This window comes from Alexandromys fortis, unplaced genomic scaffold (genome assembly GCF_014885135.2).
Source record: "Alexandromys fortis isolate MF-2015 unplaced genomic scaffold, M_Fortis_MF-2015_v1.1 scaffold_64, whole genome shotgun sequence".
Lineage (NCBI taxonomy): Eukaryota > Metazoa > Chordata > Mammalia > Rodentia > Cricetidae > Alexandromys > Alexandromys fortis.
In genome coordinates this window covers 4,701,293-4,725,932 of record NW_026067976.1, presented here as the reverse complement: position 1 = coordinate 4,725,932, position 24,640 = coordinate 4,701,293, and the positions used below count along the sequence as shown (strand labels likewise).

The following is a 24,640-nucleotide window of genomic DNA, read 5'->3' as shown; positions in this document are numbered from 1 at the left end:
GAAGGTTCCATGAGCTGCAGAGAAGAAGGTATATTCTTTCCTATTTGGGTGGAGTGTTCTGTAGATGTCTGTTAAGTCCATTTGCTTCATTACCTCCAATAATTCTCTTAATTCTCTATTAGGTTTCTGTTTGATTGACCTGTCCATTGGAGAGAGAGGTGTGTTGAAGTCTCCTACTACTAGTGTGTGTGGTTTGATGTCTGCCTTGAGTTCTAGTAATATTTTTTTTACATAAGTGGGTGCTTTTATATTAGTGGTGTAGATATTCAGGATTGAGATGTCATCCTGATGAATTGTTCCTATTATGAGTATAAAGTGTCCATCTCAATCTCTTCTGATTGATTTTAGTTTGAAGTCAGTTTTGTTAAAAATTAGTATGGCCACACCTGCTTTTTCTTAGGACCATTTGCTTGAAACACCTTTTCCCAACCCTTTACTCTGAGTAGATGCCTGTCTTTGTGGTTGAGATGTGTTTCTTGCAAACAGCAGAATGTTTTATCCTGCTGTTTTTGTATCCAATCTCTTAGCCTGTGCCTTTTTATAGGTGAATTGAGCCCATTAATATATTAAGTGATATTAATGACCAGTGGTTGTTTACTCCGGTTATTCTTATTGTTTTTGGTAGTAGAGTTTGTGTGTCTCCTTTCTTTGTGTCGTGCTGGTGAAAGATCACTAGATGCCTGAGTTATTGTAGGCAGTGTTGGCAATGTTGGATTCCTTGGGTTGCGATTTTCCTTCTATTACTTTCTGTAGAGCTGGATTTGTGGCTACGTATTGTTTAAATTTGTTCTTATCCTGGAATGTCTTGTGTTCTCCATTGATAGTTAACAGTAGCTTGGTTGGGTGTAGTAGTTTGGGTTTGCATCCGTGGTCTCTTAGTTTCTGAAGTACCTCTATCCAGGATCTTCTGGCTTTCGTCGTTCCATAGAGAAGTCAGGTGTAAGTCTGATCGGTTTACCTTTATAGGTTACTTGGCCTTTTTCCTTTGCAGCTCTTAATATTCTTTCTTTAACCTGTGTATTTCGTGTTTTGTTTATTATATGGCGAGGGGATGTTTTTCTTTGATCCAGTCTGTTTGGTGTTCTGTATGCGTCTTGAATATTCAAAAGAATATCTTTCTTTATGTTGGGAAAGTTTTCTTCCATAATTTTGTTAAAAATATTTTCTGGGCCTTTGAGCTGTGACTCTTCTCCTTCTTCTATTCCTTTTATTCTTAGGTTTGGTCTTTTTATTGTGTCCCATATTTCCTGAATGTTTTGTGATGAGAATTTGTTGGCTTTGCTGTTTTCTTTGATCAGTGCGTTTATTTTCTCTATGGTGTCCTCATTCTTTCTTCTATCTCTTGTATTCTATTGATTATGCTTGTTTCTGTAGGCTCTGCTCGTTGACCTAGATTTTCGATATCCAACTGGTCCTCCATTTGTGTTTTCTTTTTGCTTCCATTTCAGTTTTCAATTCTTGAACTGTTTCCATTACCTGTTTGATCGTTTTTTCTTGGTTTCCCAGGGTATCATGTACGTATTTACTCATTTCTTCAAACTTTTTGTTATACTTCTCATCCATTTCTATAAGGGCCCTTTTCACATGTCATTTAAGGGACTCTATTGCTTTTATAAAGTCAATTTTTTCCACTTCTTCTGTGTTAGGGTGTTCAAGTCCTTCTGTTGTAACATCATTGGGTTCTGGTGCTTTCATGTTGTTTTTGAGATTATTGGGTGAATTTTTGCCTTGGCGTGCCTGCTCATCTCCTCCTATCGATGCTCTCTAATGGGTCTTTTAAAACTGGTTCAGATTTCCCTGCTGGCCAGGGGCTCCTCTTACAAAATGCCCTTGCTCTGTTTCCTCTCACCCCTCAGAAGGGTCTTTAGGAACAGGACCCGGCTCCTCGTTTGCCAGGGACCTCGCCAACCAAAGGCATACCTTTTTGATTTAATTGTAGTGGGGCGATCTGCTCTTGGTGTTGCGCGCTGGTCCCCTGGGGCCTACATCGTCTGCAGCTGCACCATTCCTGCCGCCTGGGGCCCTCCCGCGGCCGTGCCTGTCCTAGCGTCTGCCTGTGACTTCTGCCTGCGCCGTCTGCCCCCCTTTTCCTTTTTAATAAAAGAAAATACTTAATCGGGCTTATAGTTCCAAAGACTTCAAGTTTATGATGTCTGAGCAAAGTGATGGCACCAAGAACAGCTAAGAGTTTATATCTCAAACCACAGTTGGGAGGCAGAGGGCACACTAAAATTGAATAAGTCTTTTGAAACCTTAATCCTGCTCCCAGTGACACACCTCCTCCAGCAAGGAAATACTTCCTAATGCTTCCCAAGCAGTTCTACCAACTAAGGACAAGTATTCAAATATATCAGCTGATGGTGGCCATTCTCTTTCAGAGCTCCACAGGCCATTTCATCCTGTTAGACTCTAGTATCATGGAACCAGTATGATTTTGTTTAGGATCCTTGGTAACTTTGTTTTTGTTATTCTTGCTATTAAAACTCTTCCACTCTCACTTGGGGCCTACATATCCTTTGTATGTCTAGTGGTGTTTTGTTTTATAAATTAGGTGCTTTTCCAATACTTGACATATACATTCCCAAATCATTCTGATTTTCTTCAAATAGCTTTGAATATGTCTTGCTTGTTTACCTTGAAAATTAGATGGGTTACTGTATTAGGAGTAGTTTTTCCTTATTTCTTATTGGCCTATCACTTGTTCTATTGGGGTGTACTCATGTTGTTTAAAAAGAAAAGAGAAGGGGTTTATATTACTTAAATACAAACAGTATATTCCTAATACATTGCAACAGAAACCCCAGGCTGTCTACTTGTCCTAGGTTCACATCTGAGTTTGCTGTATATCATTTTTGCAGCATGAATAAGGAAATGAACATAGATTGTGCATAGGTAGGCCAGCCACTAGATGCTACCAACAGTAAAACAAAGTGAACTTAGTTTCTATATTTAAATGCTGATGAGTTATTTTCTTTTATATTTATCTATTTTTACATCCTGTCTCTAGTTTCCCCTCCCCTTTCTTCTCCCAGTCTGTCCCCCCAGATCTCCTCTGCCCCCCACCATTCACTCATCTTCTGTTTCTATTTAGAAAATGGCAGGCCTCCCATGATATTAACAAAACATGACATATCAAGTTGCAGTATGACTAGCCATACCCCCTTGTATTAAGGCTATGCAAGGAGACCCATTACGAGGAATAGGGTCCCAAAATCCCGCAAAAGACTTAGAGACAGCCTGTGCTTCCACTCTTAGGAGTCCCACAGGAAGACCAAGCTACACAACTGTCACATATATGTAGAAGGCCTAGGTCAGTTCCATGCAGGCTCCCTGGTTGTTGGTTTCAGTCTCTGTGAGATCCTATGAGCCCAGGTTAGTTGATTCTATGGGTTTTCTCATGATGTCCTTGACCCCTCTTACTCCTACAATCCTTCCTTTCCCTCTTCAGCATGATTTTTTGATCTCAGTCTAATGTTTGACTCTAGGCCTCTGCATCTGTTTCCGTCAGTTGCTGGATGAAGTCTCTCTGATAACAGTTGGGCTAGTCATCATCCTGTGAGTATAGCCAGTTCAGGCTATGTATCCCCAATTGTTAGGAGTTTTAGCTGGGATCATCCTTGTAGATTCCTGGGAGTTTTCCTGTACCAGGTTTCTACCCAACCCCAAAATGTCCCCTTTCTGGTCATCTATTTCAATATTCTTCTCCCTTAGCTCCAAACCCCTACTTGATCCCTTATATTTGCATCCCCACCAGCATGCAGTCCACCCACAAAATCCATGTGTCCCCTTGAGCAGTTTTTGTTACCTCACCTCACTTCACTGTGGCTGTGGAACTTTACTTAACAGATAATATCCATGTATAAGTAAGTATATACCATGTTTGTCATTCTGGGTCTGGGTTTGTCTCACCTAGGATGAACTTTTCTTGTTCCATCCATTTACCTCAATATTTCATGATGTCATTGTTTGTAACAGCTGAGTAATACTCCATTGTCTAAATGTACAGTGTTTCTTTCCATTTAATTTGATGTTGGCAACTGGCTTCTGTATATTGTTCTTATTATGTTTAGGTATGTTCCTTATAACCTTATCTCTCTAAGATTTTTGGATTTAAGGATATTGGATTTTATCAAAGACTTTTCAACATACAATGAGATAATCACATGTATTTTTTTTGCTTCAGTATGTTTACATTGTAGATTTCATGACAGATTTCCATATTTTGAACCATCCCTGCATTTCTGGGATGAAGTCCACTTGATCATGGTGGATGGTCTTTTGGATGTGTTCTTTGATTTGGTTTGCCAGTATGTTATTGAAGGCTTTTGAATCTATGTTCATGAGGGTCTGTACTCTCTTTCTTTGTTGTGTCTTTGTATGGTTTGGGTATCAGGATATCTATAGCCTTATATAAATAACTTGGCAGTGTTCCTTCTGTTTCTATTTTTTGGGGATAATTTGAAGAGTACTGGTTTTAGCTCTTCTTTGAAGATCTTGTAAAATTCTGTGCTAAAACCATCGGCCCTGGACTTTTTTTTTTTTTTTTACTTCCTTAGGGGTTATAGGTATATTTGAGTTGTTTATCTGATCTTGATTAATTTTGATAATTGGTATTTATCAAGAAATTTGTCTATTTCCTTTAGATTTTTCAATTTTGTGTAGCATTGGTTTTTGAAGGATGACCTCAGAATTCTTTGGTTTTCCTCAATGTCTGTTGTTCTGTCTCCTTTTATTTCTGATTTTGTTAAATTGGATATGCTATCTCTGTCTTAGTTAATTTGGATGAAGGTTTTTCTATCTTGTTGATTTTCTCAAAGAATCGACTTTTTGTTTCATTGGTTCTTTGTATTATTCTCTTTGTTTTTATTTTACTGATTTCAGCCCTCAGTTTGATCATCTTCTTCTGTCTACTCCTCTTGGGTGTGTTTACTTTTTTGTTCTAGAGCTTTCAGGTGTACTGTTAAGTCTGTAGTACGAGATCTCTCCAGTTCCTTATGCAGGCCCTTAGTGCTGTGAATGCTGTGAATGTTCCTCTTAGCACCACTTTCATTATGGTCCCATAAAGTTGGGTAAGTTGTGCATTTGCTTTTATTGAATCTAGGGAGTCTTTAACTTTTTTCTTTACTTCTTCCTTGACTTAGTGGTATTCAGTAGAGAGTCATTTAGTTTCCATGCATTTCTAGACTTTCTGTTGTTTCTCTTTTTATTGAAATCCAGCTTTAATCTTTGATGATCTGATAAGATACAGTGGTGTCTTAGTTAGGGTTTTTATTCCTGTGAAGAGATACCATGACCATGGCAACTCTTATAACAGAAAACATTTAATTGTGGCAGCAACTTTCAATTTCAGAAGTTCAGTCCATTACCATCATGGTGAGAAGCATGATACCATGCAGGCAGATACAGTACTGAAGGAGTAATTGAGAGTCCTACACCTTTCCGGCAACAGGAAGTAAACTAACAGACTGGGCAGTATCCTGAGCACAGCAAACTTCAAAGCCTACCCTCACAGTTACACACTTCCTCTAACAAGGCCATACCCACTCCAACAGAGTCACACTTCCTAACAGTGCCACTCCCTATGAGGGTCAATTACATTCAAACTACCACAAGGGGAGGTATTTCAATTTTTTTTCTATCTGTTTAGACAGACTTGCTTTCTGATCAAGTATGTGATCAATTTTGGAGAATAATTCCATGAGGTGCTGAGAAGAAAGTGTGTTTATTTGTGTTGGAGTGAAATAGTCTATAGAATCTGTTAGGACCATCTGAGTCATAACTTCTGTTAGCGCCACTATTTCTGTTTAGTTTTTGTCTAGATGATCATCAGTCTTTTGGTAGAGTAGGATAGTGAAGTCTCCATTATCAGTGTATGAACATCAATGTGTGATTTAAAGTTTAGTAGTGTTTCTTTTACGAACATAGTGCCCTTGTGTTTGGATTATATATATTGATAATTGAGATATAATGCTGGTAGGTTTTTCCTTTTATTAGTAAGAAATATCCTTCCCTGTCTCTTGATTAATTTTGGTTAGAAGTCTATTTTGTTAGATATTAGACTAGCTAGTCCATCTTCTTATTTCTAATTCTTTACTCTGTTTGGTAATGTCTGTCTTTGATATCGAAGTATGTTTCTTGTATTCAGCAGATGGATTGACCTTGTTTTTGCATCCATTCTGTTAGTCTGTGTCTTTTTATTGGGGAATTGAGTCCTTTGATACTGAGAGATATCAATTACCAAAGATTGTTAACTCTTGTTATTTTGTTGTAGTTGTTAATTGTGGTAGTGTGTGCATGTCAGGGTGTTTTCCTTCTTTTGGTTATGCTGGTATAAGATTATTTATTGCCTGTGTTTTGTGTATGTAATTAACTTCCTTGGATTGGAGGGTTTTTTTTTGTTATATTCTGTAGGAGTGGATTTTTAATAGATATTTTTTAAATTGACTTTATCTTGAATATCGTGTTTTCTACATCTATGGTGAATGAAAATATTGCTGGGTACAGTAGTCTGGGCTGGCACCTGTGCTCTCTTACAGTCTGTAGCACGTCCGTGCAGGCCCCACTGGCTTTTAGAGTCTCCACTGAGAAATTGGCTGTAATTATAATAGGTCTGCCTTCACATGTTATTTGGCCATTTTCTCTTGCAGATTTTCATAATCTTTTTTGGTTTTTGTATGTTTAGTAATTTGACTATTATGTGGTGAAGGCTCTTTCCTTTCTGCTCTAATCTATTTGGTGTTTTGTAAGCTTCTTGTACCTTCTTTAGGTTAGGAAATTTTTCTTCTATAATTTAAAAAAATATATTTTTTGTGCCGTTGAGTTGGGAATCTTTTCTTTCTTCTATTCCTAATATGTTTTAGTTTGGTCTTTTCATAGTGTCCCAAATTTTCTGGATGTTTTGTGTCAGGAATTTTTTAGGTTTAACACTTTGCTTCACTAATATATCTATCAGTGATATATCTTCTCTCATGTCTCCAATGTCTGAGATTCTGTCTTCTGTATATTGTAGTCTGATGGCAGTGCTTGCATCTGAAGCTCCTGTTTGCTTACCTTGATTTTCCATGTCCAGAATTCCCTTAGTTTGTTTTTTTATTGTTTTATTTCCATTTTCAGAACTTGAACAGCTTTATTCATTTTCATCAAGCTTTTCTTGTTTTCTTTCCATTGTTTGAGAGAATTATTGATTTTCTATTGTTATTGTCGTTTCTTTAGTTTCTTCAAGTTATTTATTCATTTCCTCTTTAAGGACCTCTATCATCTTCATAAAGATGGTTTTAAGGTCATTTTCTTGTGCTTCAGCTGTGTTGGATTATTTAGGGCTTGATGTAATAGGATGACTGTGTTTTGGTGGTGATAATATTGCCTTCATTATTGTTGATTGTGTTCTTACACTGATGTTTAGGCATCTGGGTTTGGAGTGATTATAGATCTAGGTGCTAATTTCTGGATTTGCCTTTGTTGGATGGGTATTCTCTTCTTTGGTTTCTGTTTTCTCTCTGGTCTTCTGACTGCCATGACCTCAGGTTTAGATGGTCTCCACCTGCATTAGAAGCTAGACTTCTAGTAATCTGGATGGCCTCTGGTCAGGCCTAAGTTGGGTGCTGAAGTTCTGGCAATGTGCATTGCCTCTGATCTGGATAGGGGTCCTCTGGGTTCAGAGTGCTGGCCTGACTTCTGGTGGGGTAGGAGGCTTTTGCTTGGTTATCAGGGAGTTGGCCTGGTCTTTGGGGCTCAGGATGCTGGTCTTATCTCTGGTTTTCAGGAGGTTGGCCTGTCTTCTGATGGGGCACATCTGCAGAGATGTAGACCAGGACATGGTGATAAAGAGAAGAGGGAGAAATGGAGTTAGAGTTATGCTAGGCAAGTGCTGGTGGGTGGGCAGGAACTTAATTGTGTTTCAGGATGCTGTCCTGGCCTCTGGTGGAGAGGATACTTCAGCCAGAACAGTAAGCTGGGATAAGATGACAAGGAGAGGAGGGGGTCACTTAGGTGCTTGGGGTTATGCTGGGTGGGCTCCGGCATGGAAAGGTTATTCATGCTCTTAATGGTGGTATTTATAGAATTTTTTCTCATCTGGGTATATGATTCTCTGGAGCATCTTTTGTAATTCTGATCTAGTGGCCATCAGTTCCCTTGGTTTTTCCTTTTTCTGGAAGGTCCTTATTTCTCCTTTTACTGTGAAGCAAAACCTTGTTGGGTACAACAAATTTTGTTGCAATTATTTTCTTTCGGAACCTGAGATACATGACTCCATGTCCTCCTGGTATATGGAATTTTTTTCTGAGAAATCTACCATTAATTTAATATGTTTCCCTCTTGCAGATTGTCATGTGCCCTTCTTTGTTCTGTACTTTAACAACTTATCTATAATATGTCATGGTGATGGACGTCTATGGTCATGTGTATTTGAAATTCTTGTTATACTAGGGTGTCCATTGTCTTCCCCAAAATTTTGGAAAGTTTTATGCTATTATCCTTTTCATAGTGGCCCCAACCTATAATTCTTCTCCCTCTGGGATGCCAATGATCTGAATATTTGCATTCTAAGGGTGTCTCAAGTTTTTGTATTTTCTCTTCAAGCATTTTTTTATTTCTCTTTTGTTCTTTTTGACAGTAACAACTCAAAAGATCTGTCTTCAGTCTCTCTTTTTTTTCTCTTCTGTTTGACTTGATCTGTTGCTGGCACTGCAAAGTTTCCATCTGACCCTGAGAGCTTTTCGTCCCCTCCCTGACTTCTTTCCTGCCTCTTTCAGATCCTGTGCAGCCTTCCTTATTTCAATTAAATGTTGGTGTTTTCTTCATTTTATCCCTCATGCTTCTGTCTTGAGAATTATGTTTTGTTGGGATTATTATCTTTTTTGATACTATGTGATGGTATTCTTATGTGACTTTCTCTTAATAATGCCTTTGGAGGCATCAGTCAGTTCTGAGTTTGACTTATAGCAGATTCTCTCATAATCTCCAAGGCTAATATTCCACCATGTTTTTTTTCCTTACATCGCCCTGACTTACTATAGAGACAGGACTTTCTGGGACTAGGCTGATGAGCCAGTGAGCCCCGGGGATCTTCATGTTGCTGCCTCCCCAGCACAAGGGTTACAAGCACACATAACAGTTCACAGCTTTTTACACTCCTTACATGGGTATGAGTAATAGAACTCAGATCTTCTTGATTGTATAGCAAACACTGTACAGACTAAGATATCTCCCTTGCCCTTAATACATGATATTTAAAAATGTAACTAGCATGCAAAGTATTAGCTTTCATTATGATATTTTCAAACATAAATTGTTTTTATTGATACTGCTTCCTTTCTCCTCTTTCTACTCTTATCACCTGTTGGACCCTTCCGCCTCTCCTTTGCCCTAACTTCCTTTGCAAGTTCAAGTCATATAAGTCCTTGTTTTAGTTTGGGTTGTTATGGCTATGAAGAGAGACACCATGACCACAACAACTCTAAAAAGAAAATGTTTAATTGAGGTGATGGCTTACAGTTTAAAATGTTCATGACGGGGAGCATGGCAACGTTGCAGGCAGACATGGTATGGTACCATGGCTATATCTTGCCCAGGAGGCAACAGGAAGTTGACTGAGACACTGATGTATCCTCAGTATATGAAACTTCAAAACTCATCCCCACAGTGACACACTTTCTCCAACAAAGCCATGCATCCTAATAGAGCCATTCCCTATGAGATTATGGGATTATGAGGGCCAAAAATCCACATTCCACTCCCTGTCCCCCATAAGCTTGCAACAATATCAGAATGCATTTAGTCCAATTTCAAAAGTCCCCATAATCTATCACAGTCTCAACAATGTTTAAAACTCCAAAGTTACTTCTGAGACACATGACAATCACTTAACTATAATCACCTGTTAAAAACTCAAAATCAAAAAGCAGATCATATACTTTTTACATAGAATGGCACAGTTACCATTCTATACGTTACCATTCCAAAATTCAGGGAAGGAGCACAATGAGGAAATATTGAACGAAAGCAAGATCAAAAACCAATTGAGCAAACTCTAAGCTCTTCATTTCTGTGTCTGATGTCAAAACATTCCCCACAACTCTATTTAGCTTTGTTAACTGCAACACTTCTTTCTCTTGGGCTGGTTCCACTCCCTGTTAGCAGCTCTCCTTGGCAGGTATAGCACAACTCTGGCATCTCTAACATCTTGTCTAATTAAAAAATTCCAACCATCCAATATCTGGGAGCTATTCACAATCTTTTCGACTCCTCCAAAGAGCTTGGGTTCCTTCTCTGGCTTTGCCCAATTCAGTACACACAACTCACTTTTTAGGCTCTGGCTGGCTCCACTCCACTTCTATTGGTGTTCTTGGTCATTCCATGGTACTGCCATTTCCAAAACACTGGGGTCTTCTGCTGCAACTAGACTGCTCTTTCACCAATAGCCTCTCATAGGCTCTCCTCAAGGTGCCAAGCCTCAACTTCTTTGCATAAGCCCTTGAGTCCTGGGCCTTCAGCTGCCACTGAGGCTGCACCTTCACCAATGGCCTTTCCTAGCCTCTCACAATGTCAAACCTCAGCTACTCTCTGTGACCCCTTCATGCCTTCGAAACCAGTACCACCTGGGTGACAAATTACAAAATTGTCTCTCCAGCATGAGGTGCAACCTTGGCCACCTCTGAAACGTAAATCTCTGTGCTCTCAGGAAACACCTTCCAGAAGATTTCACCCCAGTGATACTTGTCTCTTCTTAGTCACTGCTAATTTCTTAGCTTCAGCCAATCAACATCAGTTATCGTATCAAAGCAAACTTTTGCTTTAGTTGTTCCAGTATTCTGTTAAGCCCAGTTGATTCTACAGCTACAGCAAACAAGAATCACAGGATCTTAATTCTTTTCTTCTATCCTTAACTGTGAAACCAAAACCCGCCAGCTTTCTGTCTTTCACTGCTTAAACTTGACTGATTTGAAACTAGCTTGCAGACCAGGCTGGACTTGAACTCACAGAGGTCTGTCTGCCTCTACCTGCCTCTGGTTAAGATTAAAGGTGTGTGCCACCATTGCCTGAGTTCACGATTCTTTTTATTCCATTATTTAATCCCTTTATCTCCTTGAACAGAGCATTTATCTCAGTTCCACTTTATGGTACCCTTTTTGTCTTCAAATATTTTTCCTTGCTCAGCTTGCTCATTTTATTATAAATCTTCATTAGAGTTACCACGAATATTTACAAGACAGAGTCTATACTTGGCTGCTTTGAGAATTCTTCTGCCAACATAATTTTGACTTTAAAGCCATCTTAGGCTACACACAGGGTCAGTCTTCCAACACACATGCACACATGTATACACACACACATGCATGCACACACACACATAGGTATGTTTATTGTAATGAAGTTCACTGAAGTTCATAGTACTTAAAAGATACCCTCATAAAAATCTATTTGTATGCTGAAAAATGTAATTGAATACATGTAATTACTATATTTTTGATTTTATCTTAATGTTTTCTACGCTTCCATTGTCTTTGCTGATTATTTTACTATAACCTTCCTTAACTACCACATTTTATGTAATTATTAATTATTTGAATTTTTCATAGGATGAATCTTCAAGATGAATTGGATGAGCTTAAAGTACATATGTCTATTGATAAAACAACAATACAAGAATTGAACAGGTGCATGGCAGAGAAAAGAGAAGGTAAGTTTTTAATTAAAATAAATCTTTAGCATTATTAAATTCTCTAGTTTTTGTTTCAATTTAAGGATATTACTTAGTTTCTCCATTTTTGTATCATGTTATTTATTTATAACAAACTGAATTTTTATGTTTCATGAGAAAATCAAGTACAGTGAACTCCTAAATATCTCACTTCGAACAGGTTCACAATTTCTTACAACATTTACATGGGATTTGGGAGATGGCTGAGCTGCTAAAGCTGTTGTTGCACAGGCCTGTGAGCTGAGTTCAACCCCAGAACCCTTGTCTAGGATGGGGAGAACACTGCCTCTAGGACCATGGCCCTTCTGGCCTCTCTCTCTATCTCTTAATATAAAATTGTGAAGTAATGTTTGATAATTATAAAAATAACAAAAATTGACTATTTTTATTGTTCATTCATGAAGTTTTCCTTGTTAGACTTGCTCACAATTTTATCATTGATTTAACAGTGATTCATTCATGTTTCCTTTTGCTATTACAAGATTTGGAAGGTACTTAGTTCTCTCTAACTTTGTAGGATCACAATCCTAAACCTAGAGGGAAGCTTTGTTCATTAAGTGTGTGACCACTGTGACCACTTGTCTCATGATAGGGGATGTGCCATGTTACCAATGTAAGTTGTTTCTATGGTAATAGTGAAGACAGTTATATTTACTGTGCAACTTCCGTATCTTAGTAGAAGAAGCAAATCAGGCTAATATAAGATTCCTCCAGCTTCTGCCTCTCAGCTGCTGTCACGACACCTAGTAATTGTTTTCAATGAACTCTTTGTCTAGCTTTTTCTCAGTTGTTATTACTGACTCAGTCTTAAATATGTTGTTAGTGATTTACAAAAGCCAGATTTAACATTTCTACTTTATACGTTTAGTTTCCACCAAAATATGAGTTTACCCCTTCATTGGCTTCTGAGACACTTTTTTTTGTTTTCAGTTTTCTTCTCTGCCAGGAACTTTTCTCTTAGTTCGACTGAAACATATTCCCACTTCTTTCTTAACAATTGGAACCCTGAATAGTCTTCTTGTTTTATTGTTAAAAGTAACTAAATTGTTTTGAAAACAAAAACATACATAGATAAACATTCAAGCAAAGAGAAAGAAGCAAATTAAGAAGAAAAGGAAAAACTCATGAGTTAAAAATTCCAAGTCACTATCTTACATTGCACATTGGTTTCTTGCATACTGATGCTTATTGTAGCATTGTGTACAGTAGCTGAGTTATGGAGCCAACCTAAGTGTCCAACATCAGAGGATTGGTGGACAAATGTGGTATATGTGCACAATGGGTTTTTTCAGCCTTTAGAATAAAGCTATGCTCTTTTCAGGAACATAGGAAAAATGAGATAAAATTAAGTTAATTAGGCCTGTCTTAGGCAATATCATATGTTTTTATTCTTTATGGTTCTGTATTTTATATATGTGTGTTTGTGACATGTAGCTAGAAATAAAACTGTCTGGGGGCTAAAGGGATTGACAGAAGCAGAAAGTAGCAACAACAGAGGGGGATTTGTGAATGGACTATGCTGAGTATATATACCTAAAGGAGAACTTTTTAAAAATCAGAAAAATTGGTTAGCTACTCCCACAAGCTCTGCTTTGTCTTGTCTTGCTGTATCTATTTTTGTGCGGATTGACTGCTGTTTCTTGAAGGCCTACTCTTTTCTGAAGAGGAAATGGGGGAGGGGAAGTGAAGGGGAACTAGGAGGAGTGGAGGGAGGGGAAACTATGGTTGATGCATTGTATGAGAGAAGGATCTTTTCAATTAGAAAAAGAAAAGGAGAAAAAATAAACACATAAAGTAATATTATGGTATAATTAAGAAATATATTCAAAAGTAGCATCGCAAATAGTGGAAGAGCCATTTAATGAATAATTTGATTTGAAAGAAGTATCTGCGACATTGAGAATCAGTATACAGGCAAGATAAAACTATCATGTTCCATCTGACTGAGCTGAATTATTTATCCTATACAAAAAAACTAAAATGAATAAATGTTATGTGCACTAAAATGTATCATACAGAATTAGTATGTAATGACTTGAAATCACAGAAAAATATGTCTTCAGTTACTAAAATGAATGCAATTAGTTATTTTCTACTAAATTATATTTTTGTAGTATTTTTGTTTGTTTTAAATTGAATCACAGATCAAGAAATATAATCAGTAAAACATAGTTATCATTTATCAATAAAAGTCCAAAGAATAGAAGAAGTAAGGTAAGTTTCAATATTAGCCATTGATATCCTAAGGATAGTGCAAAAATTGGCCTGCTCAATTCAAGAGTAAGATTATTTCATTTGGCTCAATGTAGTTTGCACTAACACTTTTCCATATTCTCTTTTGCATTTGGGGGAAATAAAATGTATTAAGTCATTAAATAATGTAAAATACAACCTATTGAATGCTAAATGACTATATTTATATTTAATAACAAATTAATTTTGTAAAATGATAGCCCTAATTTAGGATGATTGGAGTTGTTTTTGCTATTAAGTATTTCAAATAAAACTAGTGGAAATCAAATTAAAAATGGTAAATTATGTTCACAATATATAAAAAATAATTTAATTATTAAAACAAACATGAAATTATTTTTTATGTTTGTTTTTTTAAATGTTAAAATGGAAAAAAATCACAAAAATATGATAGGTTTTAAAAATAATGTTACTATAATTAAATTGAGAATATAAAAGAATAATAAGATAATTAAGATAAAAGTTGCAGAATCATTTAGATTAATTATCCAATGGAATGTTGGGGCTTGGAAACCCAAACTAATGACACTTTGACGTGGGACAGAATCTTTCTGTGCAGTCCAGGATGACCTGGAATTCAGAATCTTTCTTCCCCAGCGCCTGGGCCTGAACACCCTGTACCCTAGCTATGCTGAGTAATTTGAAATGGGGGAGACTGGGGAGTCTCAGCCTCCTTAGGACCTGGTCATTTCTGACCTTCCTTTGTATGTTGCTATCAGGCTCAGGAAGCTGTGCAGATTACTTTATTTGACTTGGATCCCTCTCTAAAATCCCAGTAACCAAGGATTAACTCATAGAAAAGCAGGCTTAAAGGTATTTGACAATTCTCTTTAAAGACATCTGTTCTGATGAGTCTTGGACGTGGAAAGACAACCTTCAATGCTACTGCAGTTTCTGTGTTCAGCTCTGTTCCTGGCATGGTCTGTCTATCAGACTCACTCAGTTTCCCTAAAGGTCATCTTCTACCCCCCAAAAAAAGGTCTTCAATCCCTTGCTCCATCTCCTTTTCCTATTGCTGAGGGTACTGCAGCTTGGACCATCTGGCACTTCTGTAATTTCCATAGTCTGTGTGGTATGCATTTCCCCCTACAAATCCCTATTTATTTCAGTGCACTTAGACTCCAAGAAAGCGGGAGAAAATCCCTTTACCACCATGGTAAACCAAGAAGATTAAAAGGAAATGAAACAAAAATAAAATCAAACTAATTTTAACAAATTATTTAAAAAGTTAATGTTTAAAAACAGAAAAAGAAAAATTTCTGAGAAAGAATGAACAAAACCCAGAAGAATTTTAATGCTAGTAAAAGTTAAAGCATTTAAACCATTTAAGTCTTGTAGAACAAAGCACATTTGTCGAGAGAGAGAGAGAGAGAGAGAGAGAGAGAGAGAGAGAGAGAGAGAGAGAGAGAGAGAAAGAGAGAGAAGAAATGTCATTTTCTTAACTAGGCCCTCTTGCCTCAGTCTGCACATCTTGAGATGTTTGAACTGAAGTGGCAAAGAGTATATTCCTTGTTTCACTCCATAGTGTGAGCCTAGCTGTTTCAGTATACTTATAGAAGCTATATAGGCCAGAACAAAATCTTTCTGGGTGACACCCACAGGTGCACATACTCAGCTAGCGACACCCACAGATGCACATACTCACCTAGCAACACCTAAAGGTGCACATGCTCACCTAGCGACGCCCACAGGTGCACATGTTTAGCTTGTGACACCCACAGGTGCACATGTTCAGTTTGTGACACCCACAGGTGCACATGCTCAGCTAGCGACGCCCACAGGTGCACATGCTCAGCTAGCGACACCCACAGGTGCACATGTTCAGGTAGTCTGTCCAGTATTTCTTGCACATACCTAGGACAAAATATATAGCAAGGAAATTTTTTTAAAAAATCATTCTTCAGTGTTAATTTTATTAGTAACATATAGATGTCATTAGTACTCTATGTATGTGAATATTTTACTATTATCTTATTTTTAAGGACAAACATTTCACTCAAAACTATAGGAGATATTTAAATGACTAGAGCAGATGAATTATATTTGCATATTATTTCTATATTGCTGAAGAGTGCTGTAAATGAATTCAGCACCATGGTGTTAGGGGACTAGAAAAAGAAGCTTGAGAGCTGATAGAGTATTATCAAGGTAAAGGTACATGTTCCCCAAGAGGCAAATTCTACCTATTCTAGCTTTTATTATTCTTAGGACAGTGTTCTATTTATTTCATGAGCACAGAAGTTTTAATTGAGTATGTCATGTTTCAAAGACAAAAGAAATGCCTAATTCACTCTAACAAACTTGTTAGTCACTGTTTTTATCAGGAGGATTTCTACTCTACAGAGAATAATATTGTTTTCTCTTCCTTTGTTGATAAATCAAAGTTTACACTGACCTACAGCAGTCAAGCTGACTTTAAAGCAAAAGCATGCTGGCACAGATGCATACTCTCTTAGCGTCATGCACTTTTCTGATCCCTGCTTTGTTCTTTAGCAACATTATACTTAAGAGACAGTTAAGGAATTCACTAAAAGATGGTAACTTCATCCCATTAACTTATCTGTAAATAAAATAGTTAGTTATAGGTTTCAATGAATTTTAATATTAATGAAAAATGTGACAATGTTTCCCTAATTTGGTAACTTGCTTACTGGTTTTGGCTGCACCGAGAAGCTGTGGTAGTTAGTTGTCAGCCTGCGCAGGAGTGATTTGTCAAACAACTTCACCCACTTCTTCGGAAGTGAAGCTGCAGCTCCTATAGCTTTGAGGCTTTTATGGCTAACCTGCCCCTGCACAGTCTTTCCATGGAAGGAAAAGTTCATGCACTGTTATGGTTTCAGTCTCTAATTCCATTATGTTTGCTTTGTTCAGTGATCACTCTGATCCTCATGGCAGGGAACAGGATCAGCAGAACAAAACTGGTAGTCGCTGTAGATAAAACGGCAATGAATTCTGCTTTTAAGGTAAAGGCAGAATAATCTACAAAAGCATGAACATGAGAATGAAAGTATCGCATTGTTAGCCTGCAGATCTATTGTACCTTTGAAAATCTTAACACTGCAGGAAAAAACTGTGACACTATAAAGATCTGTAATTATGTGACCAAAAAGAGCCCTTAAGAGAGGTCACCATTTTGTTCTGGTCAAATACTTGACAGGAGAGTTGACTAGATTATTCATAATTGAAAAACCACAAAACCTTTTCTCTTAAAATGATAGTACAGTGTCTCGGCAATATATGATATACCCTAATATATTATTCATTTGCTTCCAGAACAACTCTTTAGACACCATGAAGATGCTGGGGTCAAGAAGAGTACTCCAGAGAAGAATGAGAAAGCAATACCAGAGCAGACATTACAGAAGGTAGTCCAATCTTTAAGATATTGAGCTGAGCAAGTTAAATCTTTATTTTACCATAAAGGATTATATTTTAAAACGAGGGCTCATGAACTTAAACCTTGTGTGAATCCTTGATTTAAATTCATAATTCAAAATCATTGGCTTGCCAAAATGGGTTAACAAAATCAATGTTAGGAAAATAAATGGGTAAACATTTGTGCTTCCTTGGACATAGATTAAAAATATTTTTATAGATGGAGGGGAGAAATGAAAAGAAGAAAAGTTAACAAAATTTGGAGTATATGTGCCTCTTAGTTATAAGTGAGCAGTTCAAGTTACAAGTGGATCAGAAGCCCCTGATCTGCAACAGGCACAGATTGCTGTTCCTATTCATAGCTCTGCCAGAGTAAAATGGCAATGTCTTCATAATTTAAATATGTGTGACTTATTGTCAAAAATTACCCTATGATTTAGTGTAGTTTTCTGTATTATGTAGGACAGTCCAGGTCAGTCTGTTGACACAATACAGCAGTAGTCTCATTGATAGTAAAATGCTGCTTTCAAATTTTAGTATTCATATTAACTTATTTCTTTTTATGAAATGTATTGTCAGGTTCAAAGAAATGATTCTAAGTGGATAAACATTTACTAGCCATATTATTGAAGATTTCTTTCAGTAATGGGCTCTCTGACTGTTTCCTAGCTCCTCAGTAGTGGGCTCTCTGACTGTTACCTAGCTACTCTGGATTAGCCTTTGGTATTACTAAAGCATCATTTCATAAGCAAAACTGAAAATGCAAACATGTATAAGCAATTTCACTTTAATGCCTTCATTTCCTGTACCTGTGGATAGACTTATAGCGACTTTTCCTAGCCTTGCCACTGTCTTGTAACAAAGGATGTCACCTCACTGCTACTGAATGACACGTACCAGGTGAACATAATAGGGGAGAGACTGAGACAGGCTCACATCCATTCATCTTGAAGGAAGGTGAACACTGATGCCCTCAGTGTACCATCAGCTGGGATACTTTACACTTTGTATTAATGCATCAGCTTTGTTTCAAGATAGTATTTTCCTCACTGTTTCGTATAATTTTGTTTGTATAGATTCATGGTATATAACTAGTCCTCTAGAAGGGAAAGCCTACGGAAACTATGACTTCTTTCTACCCTCTACAACTGACAACTAACATTATGGGTCCAGAAATGCATTTAGGCTCAGAAAAAGAACAGTAATTATTGTCATTGAATTTGAATCAAATTAGCATATTAATTTCTCACTTTTTTATATTGGCTTTATATTTAGATTTATGTAGGGGTTTTATGCATCCTAGGCAAGTTACTTACCAACAACAATCTATTTGTCCAGTAATATATGTGTATCTTTATTTTTAAAAAGTATATATAGAGTTTATGTATATTTAGTATGGTTTTCTGTGTTTTAATAGGACAGTGTATGTCAACATGTAGTCACAATACAGCACTACTATCACTGATAGTAAATTCTGCTTTCAAATTATAGCATTTGTCTCAATATATTTCTTCTTACAAAATACATTATCAGGTTCAATGTAATAGTTTCAAGGTTGAACTGCACAGGCTGGGTTTGAACTCATTCTGTAGCCCAGGCTGGCCCTGGCCTTGCAGCGTTCTGTCCTTCATGTCCTGAGTAGCTAGGTTCAGGAGCCTCCAACATCAAACATATCTGAATTTCCTTCTTGCGTGTGTATATTCCTATGTGTATGGTGTGTTGTGTACATATGCATACTTGTGGAGATCTGAGACCACCTCAGGCACAAACCACCATTTCTTTTCTTTTCTTTTCTTTTCTTTTCTTTTCTTTTCTTTTCTTTTCTTTTCTTTTTTTGTCTGGAATAATTCATTCACCTGTCAAGTAGCCTTGGCTAGCTGGTCTGTGAGATGCAGGAGTCTACCTGTCCTTGCCTCCCCAGCTCTAGAACATGCTGGCTTTTGTATGTAAGTTCTGGGGAACAAGCTCAGATCTTTGTGCTGGAGTTGGGTACTTTACTGACTGAGCTCTCTGACCAGCCCCAAATACACATCACTGAAAGGAACAATAAAGGGCTTCAGGACCAGCTTTCCACGGAGTTCATAATACATGGACTGACAGGAGCTCTAGGTTTAGTTTAAAACCGAGGTGTGAGTTAAGCAGTCTTGGGCAAGGTGTGGTCTGCCCATTTTTATGTCAGCTCAGAGTCATCATCAGGGTGGTCCAATAAAGTGTTATATTGTTAATCTGTTGCTCCCTGAGAATGCAACTTTTTGGCCTCATGGATAGCTATCCTCATTTGGAGGGTAGAGGTATCTGACCTTATGGCTCTTTATGGAATTCTAGATGATTCGATAGGTAAGATTAGAGACAATAACCATGTGTTTCTTGAGCCAGCACACAAATTCAAAACAAATACATAGATGTCCGGCTCTTCTGCTTTTAGTTGTCTTGTGGGCTCTAATAAAGAGTCAGTGATTCTTTGCAAAAGCCGTTTTGGAGTTTCTGTTTCAATTACACTTACAAAACTATTTTGAAAAATAGTTAAATGTTATGTTTCAAATAACAACTCTTGTTATTTTACAAGTTCTAAATCCAAACTTCCTTTTGTAACAGTAATAATAATTTTGTCCTTGGTGTTTAGACCTACAGTGTTTATATCCTATCATGTATTACTTTAAGATGTGCAAGTGTATGTCTTTCCAGTGACTGCCGAAACATAGGGCCATCATTGTATTTGATCATCACTGTATCCTACAACAGGAGCAATATTTACTGAAATAAATGGAAATGTTTTACTTATAAACAACCTTCAAATTCTTATTATTTTAGATTGTTGAACATTATTTTTTGGAAAAAGATTTTATTTTGTGAAATAAGAATGCCATGAGAGTTAAAAAGATACTTTTCTAATTTAGAAATTAAACTGTTTCAGGTTATTTATCTTGTCATCACTTTTTAATGTGTTTCTCAAGTATTTACTAATAGTTTCTCCATGAGCCTATTTTAGGCTATTTCTATAAACAGTTGATTTTCTGAAAAATATTTCTTCTCACAGTGAGACCATATAACGAAAGCACCTACAGTCTTAGAGAACTCTGCAGCTCATTGACATCCTTAGTTCTGTATCACTTTGCATAGGGTTTTAACTTCTTTTGCCATCTGTCCTTTGTTCAACAGATGCATTATTGCGTTTCTGAATGTATTCATCCATATCACCTTAGAATTATTTAGGAATTAAGTGCTTTAGATTCATTTTGTCCTTGTACTAAATGTAACTTTCTTTCTCAGTTAGAGATGATAATTAGAAATAAAGTAGCTTATGCTCTTAAATTTTAAAGGAATAAATTAATCCTTCTTGCTTAGGTCATTGAGTTGGAAAATCGGCTAAAATCTTTTGAGCAAAAGTCAAGAAAATTAAAAGAGGGGAATAAAAAATTAAAGAAAGAAAATGATTTCCTGAAATCCCATTTAAAACACTATCAAGAAGATTCTGAAGTGAGAGAAAAGGAGCTGGAGCACCTACTGAAGGTGAGTAAAGATGTAGAAAATGACAAAGGTGAACTTCAAGTCAAAATCACTGAGCTGGAGAGGGAAGTCACTACCCTGAGGAGACAAGTGGCAGAGGCCAAGGCTTTGAGAAACGACAGCGAAGAGGCGGTGAGTCCAGGAGAGAAGTGCCACCATCCCACTGACAAAGCTAAATCTGAGGTGGCCACCAGAGAGGTGAGAGCCCGGCCATGTGACTGCAAGACAACCACTACCAAGGTGAAATTTAAAGCTGCCAAGAAAAAGATCTCTGTGGGTCGCCACCACACGCTTCTCAATCACTCCATCAAGGTTATGAGCCACGTTGAGAACCTCAGCAAGGACGGCTGGGAGGATGTGAGTGAAGGCAGGTAAGGCTCTCATTAACTTAGCTCTGTGGTGGGGACAGTGTGCATATGTAAAGCACTGGCAAATTGAGATTGAATTTCAACTACTGTCGATTTGGTATTCAGAAAAAATACTGTCAGAGCCTTTGAAATATCTTGGGAGGTCTTGTTCTGAGCTTATTGACTGAAATTTGCATGCAAAATTAGCCACAACTGCATGAGTATTTGAATAGGTGCCAGGAAACCCAAAAGAAGGCAATGCTTGATTTCTTCCAGTGATGCTATTTTCCTGCAGTCATGAGGCTTGAAATTGACAGTTTGGCAGGTTGATTTAATTTGCTGGCCCTTTGCATATTCACCACTGACAGCTAAGGATTCCCAAGCAAGCCTACTAAGTCGGTTTAGTTATCTTGTGACATGCCAACCTGGGAGGAGAAACATTTTTCCCCCTTAATTTAGTTAAATAAATTTTGAATGACCCATTTCAGCTTGTTACCAGATGTCTACAAGCTGTTTAACAGCCTTTAAATTAAGAACCATCTTCACTAATTATTTCATGTGTGTATTATGGAAAGTCATTGTACAAACTTTAACTGGATGGAAGTTAAAATTTACTTAAGAGTTGCACAGATTTGTATTCTTGAGTCGTTTAGCCCCATTGACTATCAAGAAGCGAGTACTAGAAGTCTGTCCATTTCATGGTCTTACACCAGGCTGTACACTCATGTATTCATTTCAAGCAGAGAGGCAAAGGAATGACAGCACATGTTACTTAGACCTGTGCAAAAGTTCCCTGTTAGAGTTACAAACAATTTGTCCACCATGGTTTTAAAATTTTTGCCTTGTTTCATAATAGTATATACCTTCTCTATTTATTTTCTCTAGTTTTGTTTTGTTTTCTTTAATCTCTTCTGCAGTATTCTATTTTAGATATGGGATGACTAGGGATATATTTTTTTTTTGCTATAAACATAGAAATGAAAATGACCTTAAAACATAGTGAGAACTTCTGTGGGGGTCAGGTAGGGGAGGCGATACCTTCCTCACCCCCTTAAGTATCAAGGCTTACTTTCCTGTAACAGGAGACATATTAGAGAAAAATAGGTCATTTATTTTTCGAAGTTTTACATGACAGTGGGACATGAATGAAAGCCTAAAGAATTGGAGAAAAGTGTCCATTTTATGTTTAGCTTCCATGAGAAATGTACAGTTATATAGACGTGTAGATAAAAAGAAGTATAACTATATAATGTCCAAAATAAGAGCGAAGGGCCAAGAGGGAGAGATCCAATGATGTCATTCTCTTCAGGGTGTTCTAAGCCTTTTTCCTGGTCAGAGCGGGCCCTTTATGGACTGGGGGGTCTTCTCTTTCTGACCATGGTAGATGAGCCGATATCATGACAGGGTATATACATTTTGTGCTTTGCTTTGGAGGAAAGGGTCTGTATTAACTACTTTTCTATCACTTGATAAAATACCACAATCAAAGCAACTTGTAGAAGAAATAGTTTAATTTTGTTTATGCTTCCAGAGCATTGGAATCCATAATGGTGGGTACAGCGTGCCAGCTGACAGCAGGCATGGCAGCAGGAACAGGAAATAGATTTCATCTTGAACTTCAAGTACATAGCAGAGAGTGAGTGAGGTGTCAACTCTCAAAGTCCACCCATAGTGACATAACTTACTCCAGAAAGGAGAAAGCCACTGAAACCTCACCAAACAGTGACATCAATCCAATAGTGTGAGGGACATTTCTCACTGAAACCACCCCATGTGAACTAATGTTTGTCATTACTTGGGAAAAGATAAAGAGCAATAGACAGGAAAGAAAGGTGAAGGAAGCTTTATCTCTGAGCCTGTTTCTCGGGTGTTCTAATGTTCTTTATATCAAAGTTCTTTGAATTGCAAAATGGTATAGTTTGCAGAATTGTTTTCTGAGCCTGAGCAACTATTTACATATTAACAAAGAGGTCCTATAAAAATTCCAAGTTCAAGTATTCCAAACCAATGTTACTATAGTTTTTGAGGTGAACTAGAAGCATCAGTTTTATTTGAAGATTGTTAACTGGTTCCAATGTGCTGGTAAGTTTGGGAAACATTTTAAATGATTACAAAATGAAGTTCCTAGTCTTAAGACAGATAAAGAAACTAAAGAGGCATGTTTGTAGGGCAAGTGAGATAGCACCCTGGGTAAAATCCGTAACAAGCCTGATGAGATGATTTTGATTCTTAGGACTATTGTGATAGAAGGAGAGACCCAACTCCTAAGACGTGGACTCTGATTATTACACATGTATTATGGCATTCGTGCACACATGTGTACATACACATAGAGAGAGATGGAGGGAGGGAGGAAGGGAGGGAGGGAGGGGGAAGGGAGGAAGGGAGGGAGTGAGAGAGGGAAGGAGAAAGAGAGGAGAGATTTTAAAAAATAAAAAATATTTATGAAGGCAAAGCCAGAGGATCAAATCTGTATTTTCTCTTTCTTTTAACTTTTCCCAACTTCTTTTTCCCTACTCTCAGAAGCAGTTGTAAATAAAATAGTACCCAACTCAAAAATTCACTAAATATTTATCTATATCTTTGAGGAATACTCATGTCAACTGAAATCTGTACCTCAACAATATAATACCCCTGTACTTTTCATAATATATTACTATAGCTTATTTATATATGAGTCTACATATATTGATAAAAACATAAAAGTTAGGTAATATATTCAATTTCAATTTCATCATATCAATGCATGTTCATAAAACCATATATTTTGAAGAAATATCACTAAATTTTTAAATATAAGAATATCACCTAGTGTCCTCATTATTGTCTAAGTTCTCTGGGATTGTGGTTTGTAGACTGGTTTTCTTTGCTAAGAGAAACTTACATAGATCTAATCTACATGGGAAGTAGAAAAAAGACAAGATCTCCTGAGTAAATTAGGAGCATGGGGACCTTGGGAGAGGGTTGAAGAGGGGAGGGGAGAAGCAGGGAGGGGAACAGAGAAAAATGTAGAGATCAATAAAAATCAATAAAACAAAAAGAAAAAGAAAAAAAAGAATATCATCTAAGTTGTTCAGCAGTGTAACTCATTTTGGCCCAGTGATGTTGTTATACTTCCTGCTTGGCAGAACAGTCTCAGAAATCATTTAGCTTCAAAGACTTCTCAGACGTTAGAAATCATGCACTGGAATGTCACAGATGTTCAAAAGAGTCTATTTCTTCTTGTTTTCTGTAGTGTGGTACTTAGATTTTGTCACTTTGACACAGGTTAGAGTTACCAGGAAGAACCTCGGTTGAAGAAATGCTTCTGTCAGATTGCTGGTAGGCATGTTAGTTTTGTAGGGTATTATGTTGATTAATAGGGCATTATGTTGATTAAAGATTGATGTAGCCAACTTACTGAGGGCAGTGCCACACTTGGGCACATGGTTCCAGGATATATAAGAAAGCAGGTTGA

At 37.2% G+C, this 24,640-nt stretch overlaps 1 protein-coding gene across 10 annotated transcripts in view; it reads left to right on the top strand.

Moving 5' to 3' along the window:
- Positions 1-24,640, top strand: part of Cntln (centlein) — a 235,960-nt gene that overhangs the window by 135,712 nt on the left and 75,608 nt on the right. For all 10 annotated transcript variants that reach the window (XM_050157430.1, XM_050157431.1, XM_050157428.1 and 7 more), the window contains 3 exons: positions 11,580-11,680; positions 17,228-17,319; positions 20,675-21,207. In XM_050157430.1, the coding sequence (XP_050013387.1) occupies positions 11,580-11,680; positions 17,228-17,319; positions 20,675-21,207 (726 nt within the window). The remainder of the gene's footprint in view (positions 1-11,579; positions 11,681-17,227; positions 17,320-20,674; positions 21,208-24,640) is intronic.